The sequence below is a fragment of the Mesoplodon bidens genome, assembly GCF_964165515.1.
Source record: "Mesoplodon bidens genome assembly, chromosome: 6".
Classification (NCBI taxonomy): domain Eukaryota; kingdom Metazoa; phylum Chordata; class Mammalia; order Artiodactyla; family Ziphiidae; genus Mesoplodon; species Mesoplodon bidens.
In genome coordinates, this window is record NC_138162.1 from 8,466,832 (window position 1) to 8,485,707 (window position 18,876).

General features: G+C 42.1%; 1 protein-coding gene across 1 annotated transcript in view; it reads right to left on the minus strand.

Annotated features, from left to right (window-relative positions):
• Positions 1-18,876, minus strand: part of GARNL3 (GTPase activating Rap/RanGAP domain like 3) — a 154,277-nt gene that overhangs the window by 93,994 nt on the left and 41,407 nt on the right. The window contains exon 3 of the mRNA XM_081237472.1: positions 16,943-17,012. Within this exon, the coding sequence (XP_081093598.1) occupies positions 16,943-17,012 (70 nt within the window). The remainder of the gene's footprint in view (positions 1-16,942; positions 17,013-18,876) is intronic.

Consider the following 18,876-nt stretch of genomic DNA (forward strand, 5'->3'; position numbering starts at 1 on the left):
TGCTCTCACCCACACTGGTATAGATTTGTCATCACAGTACCTGACTTATAACCCACGCTGGCTCTTTCCGGTACACATTCTAGCTGGGGATCTGTGGTTAATCACATCAACACTGCATTTACTAACACACAGACCTTCGTACTGCTGAGTTCTACTCAAGCCCACCAAGGCAAGTCCCAGTTTTCAATCACCTCTTACCAAGTAAACTCTCATGCTTCCCTTCTGTGTTCAAAGAAACATATTTCCATATGACTAGGCCGACGACAAGCTCATGCTTCTTGACCATGGCTAGATCTTCACTACTGCTCCCCAGTTCTTTTATCCATTCCTTTTTCACTTCCCATTACATCTCCCATCTTGGCCCTGACCTTTCAATCACCAAATTGCCACTCCAGAAACACCTTTTCTTCCAAGCAATGACTTCTCCACCTATTCTATTGAGAAATCTGAGGCAAGTCAGGATGAGTACTGTCATCTAACCCTCCATCTCAAACGCTATCCATCTTGGTTTCTTCATTAAAATAATATCTGACTAGGGGCTTCCCTGGTGGCACAGTGGTTGAGAGTCTGCCTGCCGATGCAGGGGACACGGGTTCGTGCCCCGGTCCGGGAGGATCCCACATGCTGTGGAGCGGCTGGGCCCGTGCGCCATGGCCGCTGAGCCTGTGCGTCTGGAGCCTGTGCTCCGCGACGGGAGAGGCCACAGCAGTGAGAGGCCCGCGTACCGTAAAAAAAAAAAAAAAATAATAATAATAATATCTGACTAGTCCCTGATACTCAAATTCCCAGTAAAATATTTGTGAAGATTCAGCACAAAAGATGACAATTCATGAGTCTGAAGACTGATTGTCCACCCTATGGCCAAAATATCAGGACGTTTTCTACTTACTGTATGGCCAATGGAGAAAAGAACTGGGAAACATATTCGGTCACTGACTTGGCTGCCCAAAACAGAGCAAATCTGTGGTCATTACAGAAAGCTGGATGGTAGTTTATTTTTCTCTTCACCACCTCCTCTGGACTAAGAACCACTGGGTCTATATGAAGAGTAACAATAAAACATTAGGTGTCATCCTTTTACTGCACAGGTACTGCATTTTAAGGTAGCCCCAGCCATTCCAGCACCTTTTTCTCTCTAAGAACACATTGGGCAAGATGTGGGGAGGGAGGGAGACAAAGTCCACGTTAGAAAATGCAGTCTTCATAAGCAACGTGCCATAGGTAGGGAGACAGACCGGAAGGGTCCTGGTAGCAGAGCGCCCTGGGGAACATGGTTTTGTCAATATGCCAAGCTGCTGAGCGCACCAAAGTGTGGTTGGGATGGGGGGAGATAGAACCTTCTTAATCTCCATCCTGTTCTTTAATCTACACACATGGTATTTTCTCAAGCTTATGTAAAGAGCTAAGCAAACATTACTTTAATACTCCTCTTCCAACCAGACTGCTACCTGGAGCCCCCTAAGTCCTGGCTATATGTATAAATTCTAGAGCTACTCGTTCAGAGCAGCAAAAATCCAAGCACGGAGAACATCCTATCTCATTCCAGCAGAGCTTTACAAGATAAATGCCAGCTAGATTCTGGATATTGATCAGGGAGCTTTGCACAACCACTGGCCATCCAGATGTTTGGTTCAGAGAAGCTGCAGTACCCAAAAGGACAATGAGAGCTCAGGCCATTGTACATTCTGTCTGTTGAAAATACAAGGTCTGAATAGCTCTTTGTTTTTGTTTGAAGATTTTGTAAAGAGGAAAAAAAAATCACCAACATGGGAGTTATGAAAAAAAAATGCTACGTATGATCCTGAAAAATAAAAAAGGAAGCTCATCATTTTTTACTATGAAACCAAAATAAAAGTTTAGAAAAGCGGTTGTTGTCCTCAATAAAACAGAAGACAATTTTTGCAACAAGTGTATAAAGCTTGTGGAAGCACGCAAGATAAAAGAGGACAAAATATGCAAATGTAGGATTAAAATCTTCATTGGAGAAGGAAAGCAAAACATTTACTGTAGAAAACAGAGAGAGTAGGATGTTTATCATTTGAGATGCCTTTCCAAATGAAAAGGAGCAAAACAAAATGAAAATAATGAGAAGGAAAAGACAGCTACAGAGAACAGAAAAAAGATCTTCCTTATCGTTTCAAGGGGAAAAAATGAGCAATAATCAAAGATATATCTGAAGAAAATATTCATCCGTGATGTAAGACCTGGGTCCAAGATTTGCAAAGATGCAATATTTTAGGAAAAATTGGTGAGAAGAGAAAGACAGAGAAACTATGGGAAACATTTTTAAAATAAAAGAATAAAGAAGGTTTGAGAAAGATCCAGGCAGGAAAGGTTTCTGCGAAAGAAAATAAACTAAACTGTCTCAGGCTTCTTTCTGAACACTGAAGGGCAGAAAGTAACTGTACTGGCTTGAATGGTGTCCCCTGCCCCCTGCCGCCACTTTACATCCACCTGGAACCTCAGAATGTGCTCTTATTTGCAAAGAGGGCCTTTGTAGATGTAATTACATAAGTTAAGATGAGGTCACTGAATTAGGGTGGGACCTAAGTCCAATGGCTGGTGTCTTTATAAGAGAAAAGAGGGAGACACAGTTACAGAAATGCAGGTCAGGAGGCCATGTGAAGCAGAGATTGGAGTGATGCAGCTACAAGCCAAAGGATGTCAGGGATTCCTGGCAACCATGGAAGCTGGAAGACGCAAGGGAGGATTTCTCCCTCTAACCTTCAGAGGGAGTGTGGCCCTGCCAACATCTTGACTTCAGACTTCTAGCCTCCAGAACTACGAGAGAATAAATTTCTGTTGTTTTAAGCCATTCGGTTTGTGGTAATTTGTTACGGCAGACCTAGGAAAACAATACAGTAACAGATCAAAATTGGTGAATTTTTTCGAAAAATAAATCTATTTATTTATTTATTTTCGGCTGCATTGGGTCTTTGTTGCTGCGCACGGGCTTTCTCTAGTTGCAGCGAGTGGGGGCTACTCTTCATCGTGGTGCGTGGGCTTCTGATTGCACTGGCTTCTCTTGTTGCGGAGCACGGGCTCTAGGCGCGTGGGCTTCAATAGTTGTGGCATGCAGGCTCAGTAGTTGTGGCTTTCAGGCTCTACAGCACAGGCTCAGTAATTGTGGCACATGGGCTTAGTTGCTCCACGGCATGTGGGATCTTCCCGGACCAGGGATCGAACCTGTGTCCCCTGCATTGGCAAGCGGATTCGTAACCACTGTGCCACCAGGGAAGTCCCCCACATTTGTGAATTTTTAAGAGAGAAAGGTGATGACTCAGAAATTTAAAAACAAACCAAGCTGTTCTTATGGAAGGCATAGCTCAAGACGTTCTCAGACACACAATGATTGAGAAAAGATAACCCTCACATACTTCCTAAAAAACTTACCTGGAATTGCAGGATAAGGATGCCTGCAACCATGATATTTAACATGGTTCTGGAGTCCTAGCCAGTGCGTAGCCAATCAGACACACAGAAGAAATAAGAGATTTAGATGGAAGAAGACAAAGTTGTTTGTGGAAGAGTATCTATGTCTTCAAAAAGAGACTACTTTGTTTTTAAGTAAAGAAGCACAAAAAATATATAAAACCGTTTTGTATATAACTTTAATTACTAAAGGGACACACACTAAGTCTTAACAGTGATTATCCATAGGTGGTAGTATTACAGACTAATTTAATTTTCCAGTGCTTTTTCACTATATTTCAAATTTTCTATAATGAGCATGTATTCCTTTTATAATCAGAAAAGTATGTTTAAAAGTATACTGGCGTGCATGTGTACATAGACACACAGAGAATGGAAAGTAATATAAAAATTTAAGAAAGGAAAAAAGTTGATCAGACACCAGATTTTTAGCAAAATTGATCTTTTAGCTAATACATAGACATTTGGCAGTGAGCTAGATGCCACTGGGGATACAACAAAAAAGAACCATGAGTTCTGCCCACTGAAAAGGTATAAGAAATGCACACAAATAATTTCAGTGTAAAATATGACATGTGCCATAGAGAAATGCAAAGAATTGCAGGGTTCTAAAGAGTGAAAGATGATTTCCCCATAGGGGAAGCAGGTAAGGCTGCATGGAAAACAGCCCTGGTAGAGGTGTATTTCAAGAAGGCATTTTAGAAGGACGGAGAGGCATAAAAAAGCCCCAGAGGCCTGGGTGACGGTGAGTAAAGGCCTATTTGCCTGGATCATGGACCAGAGGTGTGAAGGCTCCAAAGACTGGTTGGAGGCATTTTTGGAAAGCTAAAAGCTCTATTCCATAAGCAAAGGAGAGATGTGAAGGCTTTTTGATGTTGTTTTGTTGTTGTTGTTATTTGTTTGAAAGCATAAGTATGAGGCTGACAGAGTGGGACATTTGGGAAAGTACTCTTTGTAGCATTAAGCAAATCATCCCCCAGAATCAGGTTAACTACAGCTGAGGATTCTGAAAAACTAGATGCTCTTATCAAAGCTTGTTGAATGGAATCTTTGAGAAGTCAGGGAGACCAAGAAGAACTGACGGAAGCTCAGAGAAGGAGGAAATGACACAGATGTCACTCCAAAAAGGGAGTTCATAGAAGCAAACACGCCTGTCCTTTTCCTATTCCTATCTCCTTAAGAGATCAAATGAGAAACACATAAGGAATTAAAAGTCACTTTCACAATGGAAGCTTGTAAAAAAAATGCACACTATTTGGTTCACTCCAGACATGTCAAATCAGAGCCTGAATGTTAAACAAATTCCTCAAGTGGTTTTTATGTGCCGTAAAGTATGAGGGGCATTGGAGCACAGCCTATAACAATGGGGAGATTATAGAACTTTTAAATAAATACAACCTACTGTGCATAAGACAGAGGGACAAGCTCTGGAACTTACTAGTTATGTGACTTTGGACAAGTTAATCTCTTTGAACTTCAGTTACCTCATCTATAAAATGAGGGTAACAAAAGTTTCTATACCTCATCAGATAGTTGTGAAATTTATATTAGTACATATACATAATACATATTTCCATGCATACATATATATACATATATATGTCTGTCTATCTATCTATCTATCTATCGTCTCCTCAAAAGACGGTCTGGCATTGTGAGTGCACATCCATGTGAATAAGAGCAACTTACCCATGAAATCTTTTGAGAACATATAACCAACAGGATTTGGTAAGAGATTGGATATGGGCTATGGGTGAGCTCCTGGTTTCTGATATTAGCAACGGAAGGAAAGGTAGAGCCATTTACCCAGTGGTGTGGGTGGGCAAAGAGCAACGACGGTGAGTTCCGTAGTGGGCGTTTTAAGGTTCAGTTGCCCATGGCAATGACCAGTGGACATTTGGGCAGGTGGTCCTATATGCTGTGGGCAGAGACCTGGGAAGAATATATGGATCTGTGAGTCACCAGCCTAAAGACAGTACCTGAAGCCATGGGATAGGAAAGATGGCGAGGGAGAGCAGACAGAGTGAGAAGAGAACCCTGAGGAGCATCCAAATTCAAGGGCCAGGCAGAAGAGAAGAGCTCCCTAAAAGAAGCTGAGAAGGTACAGTAGGGAGATAGAAAGAGAAGCACGGGTGAGCAGAGGCTCAGACGCCAAGGGAGGGGAAAGTTTTAACAGGGCGCATGTGCAGAGTGGGCCTGTGAGCTAAAGACTAAACGCATCATCTGGATTTGGTAGCAGAAAGGTCTCTGGTGACTTTGGCAAGAGCAGGCTCAGTGGGAACAAGAAGGGGAAGCATCCAAAGGCGAATTTGCAAGGGAATTTGTGGAACTATCGTGGGGATCAAAAGGAGAATTTAGAGGGGCTGAAATGTACTCCCAACATAATTAAAAAGTCTTCACATCTATTAAGCAAACACAGCCTGAGATTATATTTTAAAAGATTGCAACACAGTGATAACTGCGAAAGACCAATTAAAAAGCTGAGGCCAAAAAGCATACAATCCTTTTCTTACACATAAAGGAGCCCAAAGTAACTGCTTTAATTAAATACGTAAAATAGTTCAATATAAAAATAAGAATATTCATTGTGGCATGAAACTGGGAGCCCTTTTTGGTAAGTCAGTCACGGCAGGCTACACTGGATTTGGGCATGACTTTCCCTAAATTCACCCAGTGGGGGGCAAAAGGGGAGCAAATTTTAAAACCACAGATATTCTCCTCTCCTACAAAGAGGGTGAAGCTGCTCCAACCCATGGAATGGATATGTACCCCAACAAAATAGGGACTTGCCCCAAGACAGAAGAAAGCTGAAGACAAGGGTCTCAGCTTGGGGGTGCTGAGACAGACCCGAAAGAAGCCTCAAATGCTCTGGGTCCCACACCCCCGGGGAAATTTGTCCCAAGTTGCCTACCAGGGGGCAGCTAATAAGTTAAAAGCATTAGACTTGGTTCTGAGGGTCTAACAAAGAGCTATGACTGTTCAGAGCCCAGATGGTGAAAGGTTGGCCAAAAAATAAGATTCATTTTCAAGGTAACAGCATTAAAAGAAGTAAAAGGGTGTTTTTCAAACTCTTGGGTCTGTGTTCATGGCTGTCAAGTACTACATTTTTGATGGTAGACCTGCCTGAATTCAGAAGTAAACACAGGTTCTTAAAAATACCTTTCAGAAAACTGAAAATATTTTGTATTCATAAGAGCAGTATACAAAGGTATATAACATTATATATATATATTTTAAATAAATGTATTTATTTATTTATGGCTGCATTGGGTCTTTGTTGCTGCACGCAGGCTTCCTCTAGTTGCGGTGAGCGGGGGCTACTCTTCGTTGCGGTGCACAGGCTTCTTGTTGTGGTGGCTTCTCTTGTTGCAGAGCATGGGCTCTAGGCACGCGGGCTTTGGTAGTTGTGGCATGCAGGCTCAGTAGTTGTGGCACACGGGCTTAGTTGCTCCGCGGCACATGGGATCTTCCCAGACGAGGGCTCGAACCCATGTCCCCTGCATTGGCAGGCGGATTCTTAACCACTGCGCCACTAGGGAAGTCCCAACATTATATATTTTTGATCAAGCTTAAAATTTATTTTTGCTACAACTGACGATACATACCGCTGAGCCTGGTCTGTCTTACTAAAAGTTGAGCTGGGCACATGACAGGACCTGGTATAGGGCAGAGGTCACCTTGGCACAAGTAAGTTGTGAGAGGCAACGGATATCAACCAAGCAGACACTTAAGAAAGACTGGGTGTTTGAGACACACTTGAGAATTTTACCTCCAGAGTATACAAGAGACCACAATCAAGGTAGAAAACTAGGTTTGCTGTGAAGAATTAACCAATAAACAATATGTTAACAGTTTGTAGCTGTGGGTACACAAAATACAAACTGTTGTACATTGATCAAAATTTGAAAGTATTTTAATAGTCCAGCAGAGTACTATATCCCACCAGCTGAAGACCACTGGAGTCACAGAACAAAGACCCCAGGGTTCCAGCAGCAGGTGTAGGAGCCAGAGGTCATGAGCTGAGCTGAGGGCACCGCGGCAGCAGAGAGGGTCACCCGGAGGAGGACGTGGGAGGAACGGGAGACTTGTGCGGCCACGAGGAACCCAGCGTGAGCTACCCAGGCCCGTGCTACCCAGGAGGGCGTGGAGCGTCTGCAGTCCTAGTTGTGAAACTAGAGAGCACGCTGGTGCCAAGTATCATTGAAATGGCTGTTTCCAGGGTTGATTTTGCCTGGAAAAGTTGGAGGACTTGTCTGGTATTCTGATTACAGTGTGTGTTTAGCTAGTTGATTTGGAAGATTTTTGGACCCCAATTATCCAGACCATTAACACAGGGCTCAGTGCTCAAGGTGGTCACCAAACGGCTGGGCAGGTGATGCTAATTCTCCCCAGGTGTTGTTGATCCTAGGAAAATAGTTCATGAAAGCACTAATCAAAAAGTAGGGTAGGGAGGAGACAAGGGTCAAAACCATTCTATAAACTAAGCCACCATCAATGGGGGACAGAGGATATGCTGTTAAGGGCTAGAAGCTGAATACGGATTTTTTTTTTAAATTTTTGCTCTACCTTATTTTTTATTTTATTTTTTTTGTGGTACGCGGGCCTCTCACTGTTGTGGCCTCTCCCATTGTGGAGCACAGGCTCCGGACGCGCAGGCTCAGCGGCCATGGCTCACGGACCCAGCTGCTCCGCGGCATGTGGGATCCTCCCGGACCGGGGCACGAACCCGTGTCCCCTGCATCGGCAGGCGGACTCTCAACCACTGCGCCACCAGGGAAGCCCCTACCTTATTTTTTAGAAGAGATTTAAAGCAGCTTACTGAAATGTATCTCACTCAAAGGAGAAAATTAGATACAGAAGAAATTCAGAACAAGGGAAAATTAGGTGTGGGTAAATAACCTGAAAACAAGAGAATAAGATTAGGCTGCATGTTATAAAGTCCTTTAAGGCTGTTAGAAGCAAGCCATAAATAGGGTCCTGAGCTTCCTAGAGGCCAATGCAAAGAGGAAAAAACCCAGCCAGCCATTTAGAGGATTCCTACTGCCTATAAGGATAACAACAAAGCTGCTTTTTGGTCCCGGGAAAATTTTTCTCATAGGCCCTCTTAAAGGAGACACTGTGTGACAGACTGAGAAAAATCCTCAAGACCTTCCTGCAAGAGACGCACCGTCCAGATCCATATGGCTCCTTCCTGCTCTGTCCATCAGTGCAAGTTAAAGGCGTAACACCAAGGCACAGATCAAGAAAAGCCAGACTAAGAGGGGCCAAGAAAGGCAGGCCAAGTGTCTGCAGCTACCTTATGGTTGGGCCTAATCCAGAAATTAAATTTAAACCATTTATGGCATGGACATCTCTTAGGTAATTCTTTATGAACATGCTTCTTAAAATCAAGCTTTTGTTAAGATTTGGACCTAAGAGAGTTCGAAATTATGTATTTGAGCTAAAACCTCAAGCAGAGCTACTCTATGCTGTTGATGAAGGCCAGAGATGTTTGCTCTAACAATCAATCCAATTGCCTTAGGAAACAGCCCACAAGTGGCAGGACAATGACAGCACAGGCTCGTAGACTGAGAGATTAAGCACAGGGGCTCTTGGAGTCAGACAGACCTGGGCTGACGTGTCGCCGCTACACTCACTAGCCGTGGGATCTCTCTGAGATCGTCTGATAAACGGGAATCCATTCAGTGTCCACAAATGTCTTCTGAGCATCCACAGTGTGTGGTGCAATCAAATAACATCTACTGCCTATAGTTGTTTGGGAGGATTAAATAGGTAAATGCGTCTAAAGTATTTAGCTCAGTCACTGGTACATAGTAAGCATTCAGTAAACAGCAAAACTAATAATAATAATAAAATAATAATCATAATAAAAGATTTCTGGTTCCATTCTCATGCATAAATAATGATCTGAGTAAGGTCTTAAAGTTCTACATTACTGAAAATGGTTGCAATAATTTTAGCCTGGAAAATGTTCCATGTCGGCATTACTGAGCATCCACAAAGGCCTCAAAAATATTAAAAAGAGCACCAGAGTTTTTAACCACGTTAACTCACTGACAACTCCAGATGAATGTTACACCTTGCAGTACCTACATGAGTCAACCAGCTATCAAAGCCTTAAATATAAGCCAGTTAAATATCAGAGAACATCTGCCAAAATTATGATTCTAGTTGTAGAATGTAGAAGTCTTGATGTTTTGATGTTCCTAAGGGAAATATGCTGGTACCTTCACTCATCTCTCAATTTAGTGATACTACATAGAATATAATTCTCCCATAAAATGCCTCTGAAAACAAAAAGCCTACTCAACCCTGTAGAGTATTAGGGATGCTGGGCAGGCAGCTAGCTAAATCACTCATTAGCCAAGAGTCGTGTTTCTGCACAATAGTCCCACAGGCATAATTCAAGTTTGTGCCTGAGCAAAAATACAAATTACTACATATCAGACTTCAAAAATCTTCGCATAGTCAAAACCTCAAATGTTAAAATCTGCAGATGCCAACCAAGCTCATGATAAACCCCTCTTTTGGTTGTGCTCAGTACAGCCAGACGTCCTTTGAGGCCACCCTGAGCTCATAACAACAAACCCATGCTACCCTCACAGAGTCGCATTTATATGTGTCTCTCTGACATACCAGGGGAACATGCAGCTGATCCAAATGCAGGCTTGAGTCATTAGGGTACAAGTTTTAAAAGGAATGGACAATATACCACCCTGTTTTATCCAGACTTGAAATTACCTGCAGATTGTGGCTTCCCCAGAGGTATCCAGATGTGGGGTTATATGAGGATCAGTGGCTGGACTGGGCAGGGGAGAGGTCCATATGGCGCCCATACCATTTATCATTTGTAACACATCAGTTTCTTACCCATTGAGTCAAAGGCCAAGGAAAGATCAGTAAAAACTACAAACAATCTTATCCTGACAGATTTCGATATAAAGTAAAGAAGAATGGTCGATGGGGTAATAGCTGTGCCTTGCTTAGAATGCTGCCACGACAGACCAGACTTTCAATTCATCAGGAAGAAAAACGGCATATGTTTCAGATGGAATGCACTGCAAGCTGATGAGTCTATACTGGGGAGGGGGGATCAAAGAAGCTCGTTTTTCCTTCTTTATTTTATTTATTTATTTATTTATTTTTGCGGTACGCAGGCCTCTCACTGCTGTGGCCTCTCCCGTGGCGGAGCACAGGCTCTGGACGCGCAGGCCCAGCGGCCATGGCCCATGGGCCCAGCCGCTCCGCGGCATGTGGGATCTTCCCGGACCAGGGCACGAACCCGTGTCCCCTGCATCGGCAGGCGGACTCTCAACCACTGTGCCACCAGGGAAGCCCCCGTCTTTATTTTTGACAGGTTAGGTTACTCTCTAATTCCAACCAAATTGAACCATTCATTCATTCAATTAATATTTACTAAGTTACTAATGCTAAGCATTGTGGTTGGTATGAGGGACACAGTGGTAAATAAAGAGCCATGATTCCTATTTTTAGAGAGTTTATAATCCATATCATTGTTTATGGGATTAAAAAAAGTGTCAGAGATAATAGTCCACTGGCAGAGGATGACATTTTAGCCAGGTGCTTATAGTTGGAGCTTTTAAATCATCTACTATAAGAGGAAATATTGCAGACACATGTGAGGCCTCCTTCCCAGCTCATGCTCTTTGAAACTGATTTTTCTCTATATCCTTTTCAGAGAGAATCTGCCCTATCCACAAACTTTGCTGAGGATGTGGGTCTAGGAGGCCACGTTTATACCACATGATCCCACTACCCTGAACTCAACTGTTTGAATCAGGGATAGATACCCGAATCCAAGAAATTAGGGTCCAAGAATGAACCCTTCACCCTATGACTATGAGGGGCGAAAGGGCTGCAAGACCAGGGGATTGGGGGACTAGAAATCAATTTAGTAATAAGAAACAGTGAATGAGAACTTTGTATGTGCCAGGGCCTTGCCAGGGCCTAGAAATCCAACAATGAACAAGGCAGACATGGTTCCCACCCTCACCTCTAGTGGATGAGAGAGTAGTTAGTAAACAAATAAATATCAATTGTGGGAATTCCCTGGTGGTCCAGTGGTTAAGACTCCGCTCTTCCAATGCAGGGGGCCCAGGTTCGATCCCTGGTCAGGGAACTAGATCCCGCATGCAGCAACTAAAGATCCTGCACGCTGCAACTAAAAAAAATCCCACATGCCTCAGCGAAGATCCCGCATGGCACAACTGAGACCCGGTACGGCCAAAGAAGTATTAAAAAAAAATCAATTGTGATAAACACCATTAAGAAAATAAAGAGGATGCTGAGTTAGAGAACAGCTGGAAGAGAGAATAGTAAGGGCAAATGACAGGGAGGAACTCAAATGGTTCTAGAGACCAAAATCAGGCCACTGAAGCACGGTGAGTAGCATGAGAGACGGTGGGAGAGGAAGGCAGAACAGGGATCACGCAGGATCTTGTAGGGCTTTGTAAAAGGTCTGGGCTTGCAGTGCAATGGGCCACAGAAGGGATTTAAGAAAGAAAAGACATTGTGTTGTCAACATTTAAAAACATCACTCTGGCATAAAGACAGACATATAAACCAATGAAACAGAAGAGAAATCCTAGAAATTAACCCTGTATACATGATCAATTGATTTTCGACAAGGATGACAAGACCATTAAATGGGAAAAGGACAGTCCTTTCAACAAATAATGCCGGGAAAACTGAACATCCACATGCAAAAGAATGAAGTTGGACCCTTACCTTATACCATATACAAAAATTAACTCAAAGTGGATCAAAGACATAAATGTAAAAGCTACAACTATAAAACTCTTAGAAGAAAACATAGGGGGAAATCTTCATGACACTGGATTTGGCAATGATTTCTTGGATACAAACACCAAAAGCACAGGCCACAAGAGAAAAAACCAGATAAACTGGACTTCATGAAAATTTAAAAACTTTTGTGCATCAAAGGGCATTGTCAACAGAATAAAAGTACAACCCACATAATAGGTGAAAATATTTGCAAATCATATATATCTGATAAAGGATTAATATCCAGACTATATTAAGAACTCCTAAAACTCAACAACAACAAAACAAACAACCCAATTTAAAAATGGGCAAAGGACTTGAATACCATTTCTCCAAAGAAGATATACAAATGGCCAATAAGCACATGAAAAGATGCTCAACATTATTAATCATTAGTGAAAGGCAAATCAAAACAACAATGAGATACTACTTCATACCTGTTAGGATGGCTATTAAAAAAAAAAAAGGAAAATAACAAGTGTTGGTGAGAACGTGGAGGAACTGAAGCCCTGGAGCACTGCTGTGGGAATGATGTAAAATGGTGCAGCCACTTTGAGACTAGTTTGAGAGTGCCTCAAAAAGTTAAAAATAGAATTACCATAAGATCCAGCAATTCCACTCCTAGTTAATATACCCAAAAGAATTAAAAGCAGGGACTCAAGCACATACTTGTATAACAATGTTCACAGTAACATTATCCACAATAGCTAAAAAGTAGAAACAACCCAAGCATCCATCAATAGGTGAATAAACAAAATGCGGTATATACACATGATGAAACATTATTCAGCCATAAAAAGGAATGAAATTCTGATACATGCTACAACATGGATGAACCTTGAAAATATTATGCCAAGTGAAATAAATCATACACAAAAGGACAAAAATTGTATAATTACACTTACATGTATATGTAGAATAGGCAAATTCAGAGACAGAAGATAGAACAGAGGTTGCGAGGGGCTGGGGAGTGGGGGGAATCATTGTTTAATGGGTACGGTATCTACCTGGGATAATGAAGAATGTTCTGAAAGTGGATAGTGGTGATGGTTGCATAACCCTGTGGATGTACATAATGGCCCTGAATTGTACACTTAAAAATGGTAAATTTTATGTTGTGTATATTTTACCATGATAAAAAGAAGTATTAAAAAAAAACCACCGCTGCTGGGAAAAAAATGGACTGGAGAGAGGCAACCGTGCTTTCAGGGAAGCTGGCGTGCAGAGAGGAGATTGGTATCAACACGCAGAGAAGAGTGCAAGCTGAGAAATCACAGGGACTGGAGAGAAATGAGAATAGCTGCTTGATGGCTTCCCAGTCACATGGGGCCCAGCTGTGCTTCCTGCACTGCATTCTGGGGAGACTCACCCACACCCTTTCCATGCATTTCTTTATACCTGAGCTGGACCCAGTGGATCTCCGTTCTTTGCGAGGAAACCATCCCTGATTAAGGCAGGGAACACAGCTGGGGGCAGCCAAGACACACATGGCCTGGAGACTCAAAGTTTGAGGCCATTGGTTTCTAAAGCTAGACTATCTCCAGCTCTAGGAGAGCAGAACAACTGGTTTTTTCCTTCTCGCGCAGTGCCCGGCACCGTGCCTGCCCCATGGCGGGAAACTTCAACACACAGCTGTTGAATCAGGGCTGAGAAACTCTCCTGTGAGTCAGTAGAGATCTGAGCTCCACAGTCTCTCACCAAATGTATACCCAGTTGAAACCTAGGAACCAAGCCCCTGCATCTGCCCTCATTGCTGATTTGAATGGCCGATATCCTTCTTCACAAGGACTTCTACCTAATTTGCTGAAGGTCAGAAGAAGTTTATGCTAAAATTTCAATTTTACAGAATCCTAAGGACCTCTCTACAAAGTCTGAGTTCCAGGACGCCCAAGATCGATTGGGTTCCCAACAATATTCGTCAAACCAGGTGTAAGAAAAATTAAACTCGCTTTCTCATGAACTTAGGATGCATAAAATGGTTTTTAATTTAATAATACTCTGCCGTTCATAGGTGAGAGAAAATGTCTCCTCCCTTAACACACTGGAGTCTGAATTTCAAGAGATCCTCAGATGGCACAACTGGAACTTGCTCATTGCATCTTTCCCAACCATTGCAGCCTCTAGCGCATGTCATTTCTAACGTGGGAAAACTAGAAACAACCTGATTTTACAAAAGGAGGGAAACTGTTCCACAGATAATTGTTTATCACCTTGTTGGGCTATCATGCACCAATTAAAATGGTAACTTCAAAGACTACATAACAAGAAGATAGTTACAAAATACAGTTAAATGAAAAAAGAGGAATGTGAAAGTAAATGTATAATTTGATTACAGCCATGTAGAAATGGCTTTGGAGCTATAAAAATTGGAAGGTACCAAAGGAGATGAAAATACTTTCTGCAAGATGGTGAAATTACACATGGAATTTTAAAATGTATTTAAAAGTTACTTTATAACATTTAAAAAGTTATAAACACACACACACACACACACACACACAGTCATGGCTCTAGAGTAAAAACCTGAACAGATGGATTGAAGAACTTTTGCTCAGTGAGCTGCCTCATCAGGCTGGGGATAACTGATGCCTAGTCTAGGATTCAGTAAGGCAGGGTTTCTTCAAGGGTGGTCCTGGCACCAGCGGCATCAACATCATCTGGGAGCTTGTTAGAAGTGCAAAATCTGGTTTAACCCCAATCTACTGAACTTGAAACTCTGGGGGTGGGATCCAGCAATTTGTTTTAATAAACTCTCCAGGTGATTCTGATGCCTGTTCAAGCTTGAAACTGCTGCTCTGAAGTACGTTCCCAGTCTGATATTCTGCGACTTCCACAAGTCTATAAAGGGTCCATCCTACACACCTACGTTGTCTCCCCCAGACACCACTCTCATTGTTTACAGAGCTCCATACTCATTAGATCACGTTCAAGTCTTTACCTAAGAGTCAAGGTCCTACTTTTGCTACCAAATTTCATCTTTGCTGTTATAGCTAGTTAACAGGGACTGTGCTTATGTGCATCATCTCATTTAATCCTCCTGACAACCCTGTAAGGTAGATAATATTAATAAACCCCATTTCATAGATGAGAAAACTGAGGCTCAAAGAAGTTCTAGATCATACAACTAGTAAATGATGAAACAAGAATGACTTCAGAGCACAAGCTCTTAGGCACCCCTGGGGTTCAGAGATGTTTACAAAGACAATAAGTGATGGAAATGGTATGTGAACGCAGGCCTGTCTGAGTCCAAAGCCTAGCTGTTGTGTAACCACTACGCTCTGCTGCCCTACCCTCTCTGCTGGGCAGGACCATTTGCTTGCTGCCCTTCGAATCATCACTGCCAAGAATCTTGCTGTGTGCAAATATCTACTGTCTGTCTTCCTTGCCACCAACCCACATCCCACAGCCCCCATAAGGCCTTCCAGGCTGCTTCCCTGAGATGCCTGGCTAGAATGGGTCGCTCCCTCCTTCTCCCAACCCCCACCAGGGCCTATCTGTGTGCTTCTCACAATATTTACCAATTCCCACTTTGAATTATAGTTATACACATGCTCTTTCAGGAGAGGCGGTGGTCTGAGTTGGCGTGGTGTCACCAGTGACTCACACAGAACAGGCATTGATTGAATCAACCAGTGCATCTTTTATGTGACTAAATTCATTCTTTAGATATACTATGTATATCTTATCTGCCCAGCTGGAGGACAGTAAGCGCCTTAAGAACAAGGACCAAATCTTTTACTTAATGCATATTTTCAGGAATATACCTGGGGCAGGTACACAGTCAAACCTGTAATATATGCTTGAATTCAAGTAGAATGCTACTGGCACATGATTCTGGCATAATTTTTTTTTTCCTTTTTAAACCCTGCAAGAATGCAGCTTATATTAATTGGGGATAACTGGGTACTATACAAATGGATCCCATCAACTCAGTTTTTGTAAATAGATAGAAATAATAAATTTAATGTTTTAATAACCAAGAGAATCTCATCAGCACATTTTCCTGAAAATTTATTCAAATTTCCATGCAATTTGTTCTTTTCTTGTGGGAAAAGAACTCATAATTCTGTCTTTTAAAAAACTGAGGCTATGATATGCCTTCATTATGCCCCTTTTAAAATGAAAGCATACAATTAAAAAAAATCATAACACAATCCCCAATTTCTCTCATTAAGGGAAATATGGATATTTTCATTCCAGATATCTATTACCTATCACAGTCATTTATCTAGCCCAACACATATACTTTTAACAGGAAAAAAAAGAGCTCATAAATATTCTAACTCCTATCACGTACCCAGAGAGCAAAGGGACAGAAAAATCAGAATATGTATTACAATAATATTTAAACCTCAAAAACTAGATTTAGAAACTTTTAGGAACAAGATAACATAAAAACAAATGCTACCTTTCTTAATTCATAAATGATTTTATTTAATTATATAACACCATTAACAGAGAAAAATACCAAGCCACATGTTTTAACACACTGAAAGACACAGATTAAAAGTACGTAACAGTAAAAGCACACAGATAAAGATGATCAAATTATTATAGCCTTTCAGTAGTCATTCATTCCCATCCAGTCCTTATACTGTACTCACATGGTCTAACAGTAAATATACAACAAAAGATCTGAAGAGCTTGGCGATCCTCTCTAAATCAAAATCAATGTTCTACCACTGAACAGACAGTGTAAACTTACCAGCTCCACAGATCCATAATGTTTCCTACTGAAATCCCCACGTCTACAGCCTAGGTCTTCCGAGACAGAGCTGGAACAAAAATGCTTCATCAGTATTATACATAGCGATCTGGCCACAAACCTTCTGCAAAAATCCACTACCATTTGCAAAAAGGGCTGCTATGGAACAGGCTTGCCCAGCTCCTCACTGCAGGGGAGCCTCCTTGCAACAGACACAGTCCTCAGCAGCCATTGCAGAGCCGGGCGTTCATGGAGCCCTCAGTAAGAAGAAAAACACCCGAGTCATCCCTGGAAGTATAGGCAATGATTGAATTAAATATTTAGTCATTTGGAATCGATTGACATCTCCCAGGCTACTGGTGGTTTATAATTTCATTTTGTATAACCAACGAGGACAGAAACCCTGCAGTAAACTTGAGGCAAGGGACAAAGCTTGCAATTATCTTTCGTTTAAGAGAGGCTCTTTGTCCCAAATATTCAGCATAAAAATAACCAGCATTATGGGATGCTATACAGGAGACATAAACTTTATAGGAGGAAAAAAACCCCTTCAAAATCCTGGTAGGCCCCACGCCCTCCCCTTTAATTTATGACAACATGACAATATGGAAAAAGACTAGGACTAACAGAAAAATGTAAAATTCCAACTTCCAAGTATATTTAGTTTTTCTTACATGGCAGTAGCTAATACTTTCCTACCCCCTCCCCTCAGAAAAGGCTTAAATCCGATAAGAAAAATCACATGCGTTGTTGAGGAAGAGTAATTAAAACAAGGGCAAAACTGTTACTGCATTTGCATCTTGAATGCATAGTTACACACTCAAAAGACACATCTTATTGAATAGTTGGCATATATAGGACCTCAAGCAGTACTCATGAAACCACCAGAGATCCACAAATACAAACAGTTTTAATAAGTTGGTTCTAATATGTCATGCAAATACTCTAATAAAACAGAAAATAAAATTCCCCAGAAATTACGTGTTTAATATATCCCAAATATTTGGGATCTAACATGCAAAGAAAGGTGCATTTAGTACCTTTTCATCCTTCCTTAAAAGGTAGGCTACATTTTCTAAATTACAGCCCTGTTGGCACGTTCAGAAAGAGACTGACTCGGATGTTTCACGTCCACAGAACTGACTCTCTGCCAGGTCACTATTCGATAGGCTCCAAGAAGGACAGCAAGAGAGAAATGAAATTAGAGAGTCTAATGGTATTCCGCGTCCTCCATTTCACAGGGATGGCTGAGTTCATCGTATAGGAGAGATTTAACCTTTTGTAGTCCTCACTGCCTTAGCTGAAACCATGTGACAAATTAATGAATGCAGCTTGGAAGGGTGTCCTAGATATTTACCCAGGCTACCTTCCTGCTTCTAGTGACATGATTTTCTACTGAAAAATCTCTGAAAGAGATGTAAAAACTTCCCTCCGTGGCCTGCTGCACTATTAGCTATGTTCTCTATGCCCATTTTCTTAGCCCTTTTTGAAAACGCTCCTGGAGAATACTGCCATTGCCTTACATAACAGTTTCAAGATCCTTCCCCGGCGCCCTGAGTTACCGAGAGGGAGTGGACTCCAGGGAGGGAGGTGTCCACGGGCTTGGACAGAGGTCGGGCACGGAGCCGATGCTCAATGGCTGTTGACTGAGCGCTGTCTGCCCAGACCTCAGCCCACCTCACCAGTTAAGCCAGGCCCATGATGCAGTCACCAACCGCAGCAGCAGCGGCTTCTAACCCAAATGGCCAACAATATGAAAAAAGCAAGGATGCCGGGCTCTGGGTCCCTCCCTGTGCCGTCCTCAGCACCACAGAGGGGGGTCCAAGACACAGTGCCAGCTCCCTAACTTTGCCAACAGCCAGAAACAAACACAAAAAAGGTGACGACCCTACATCCTGGAGCAACCACCTCCTTAGAAGCCTCATAGAGGGAAA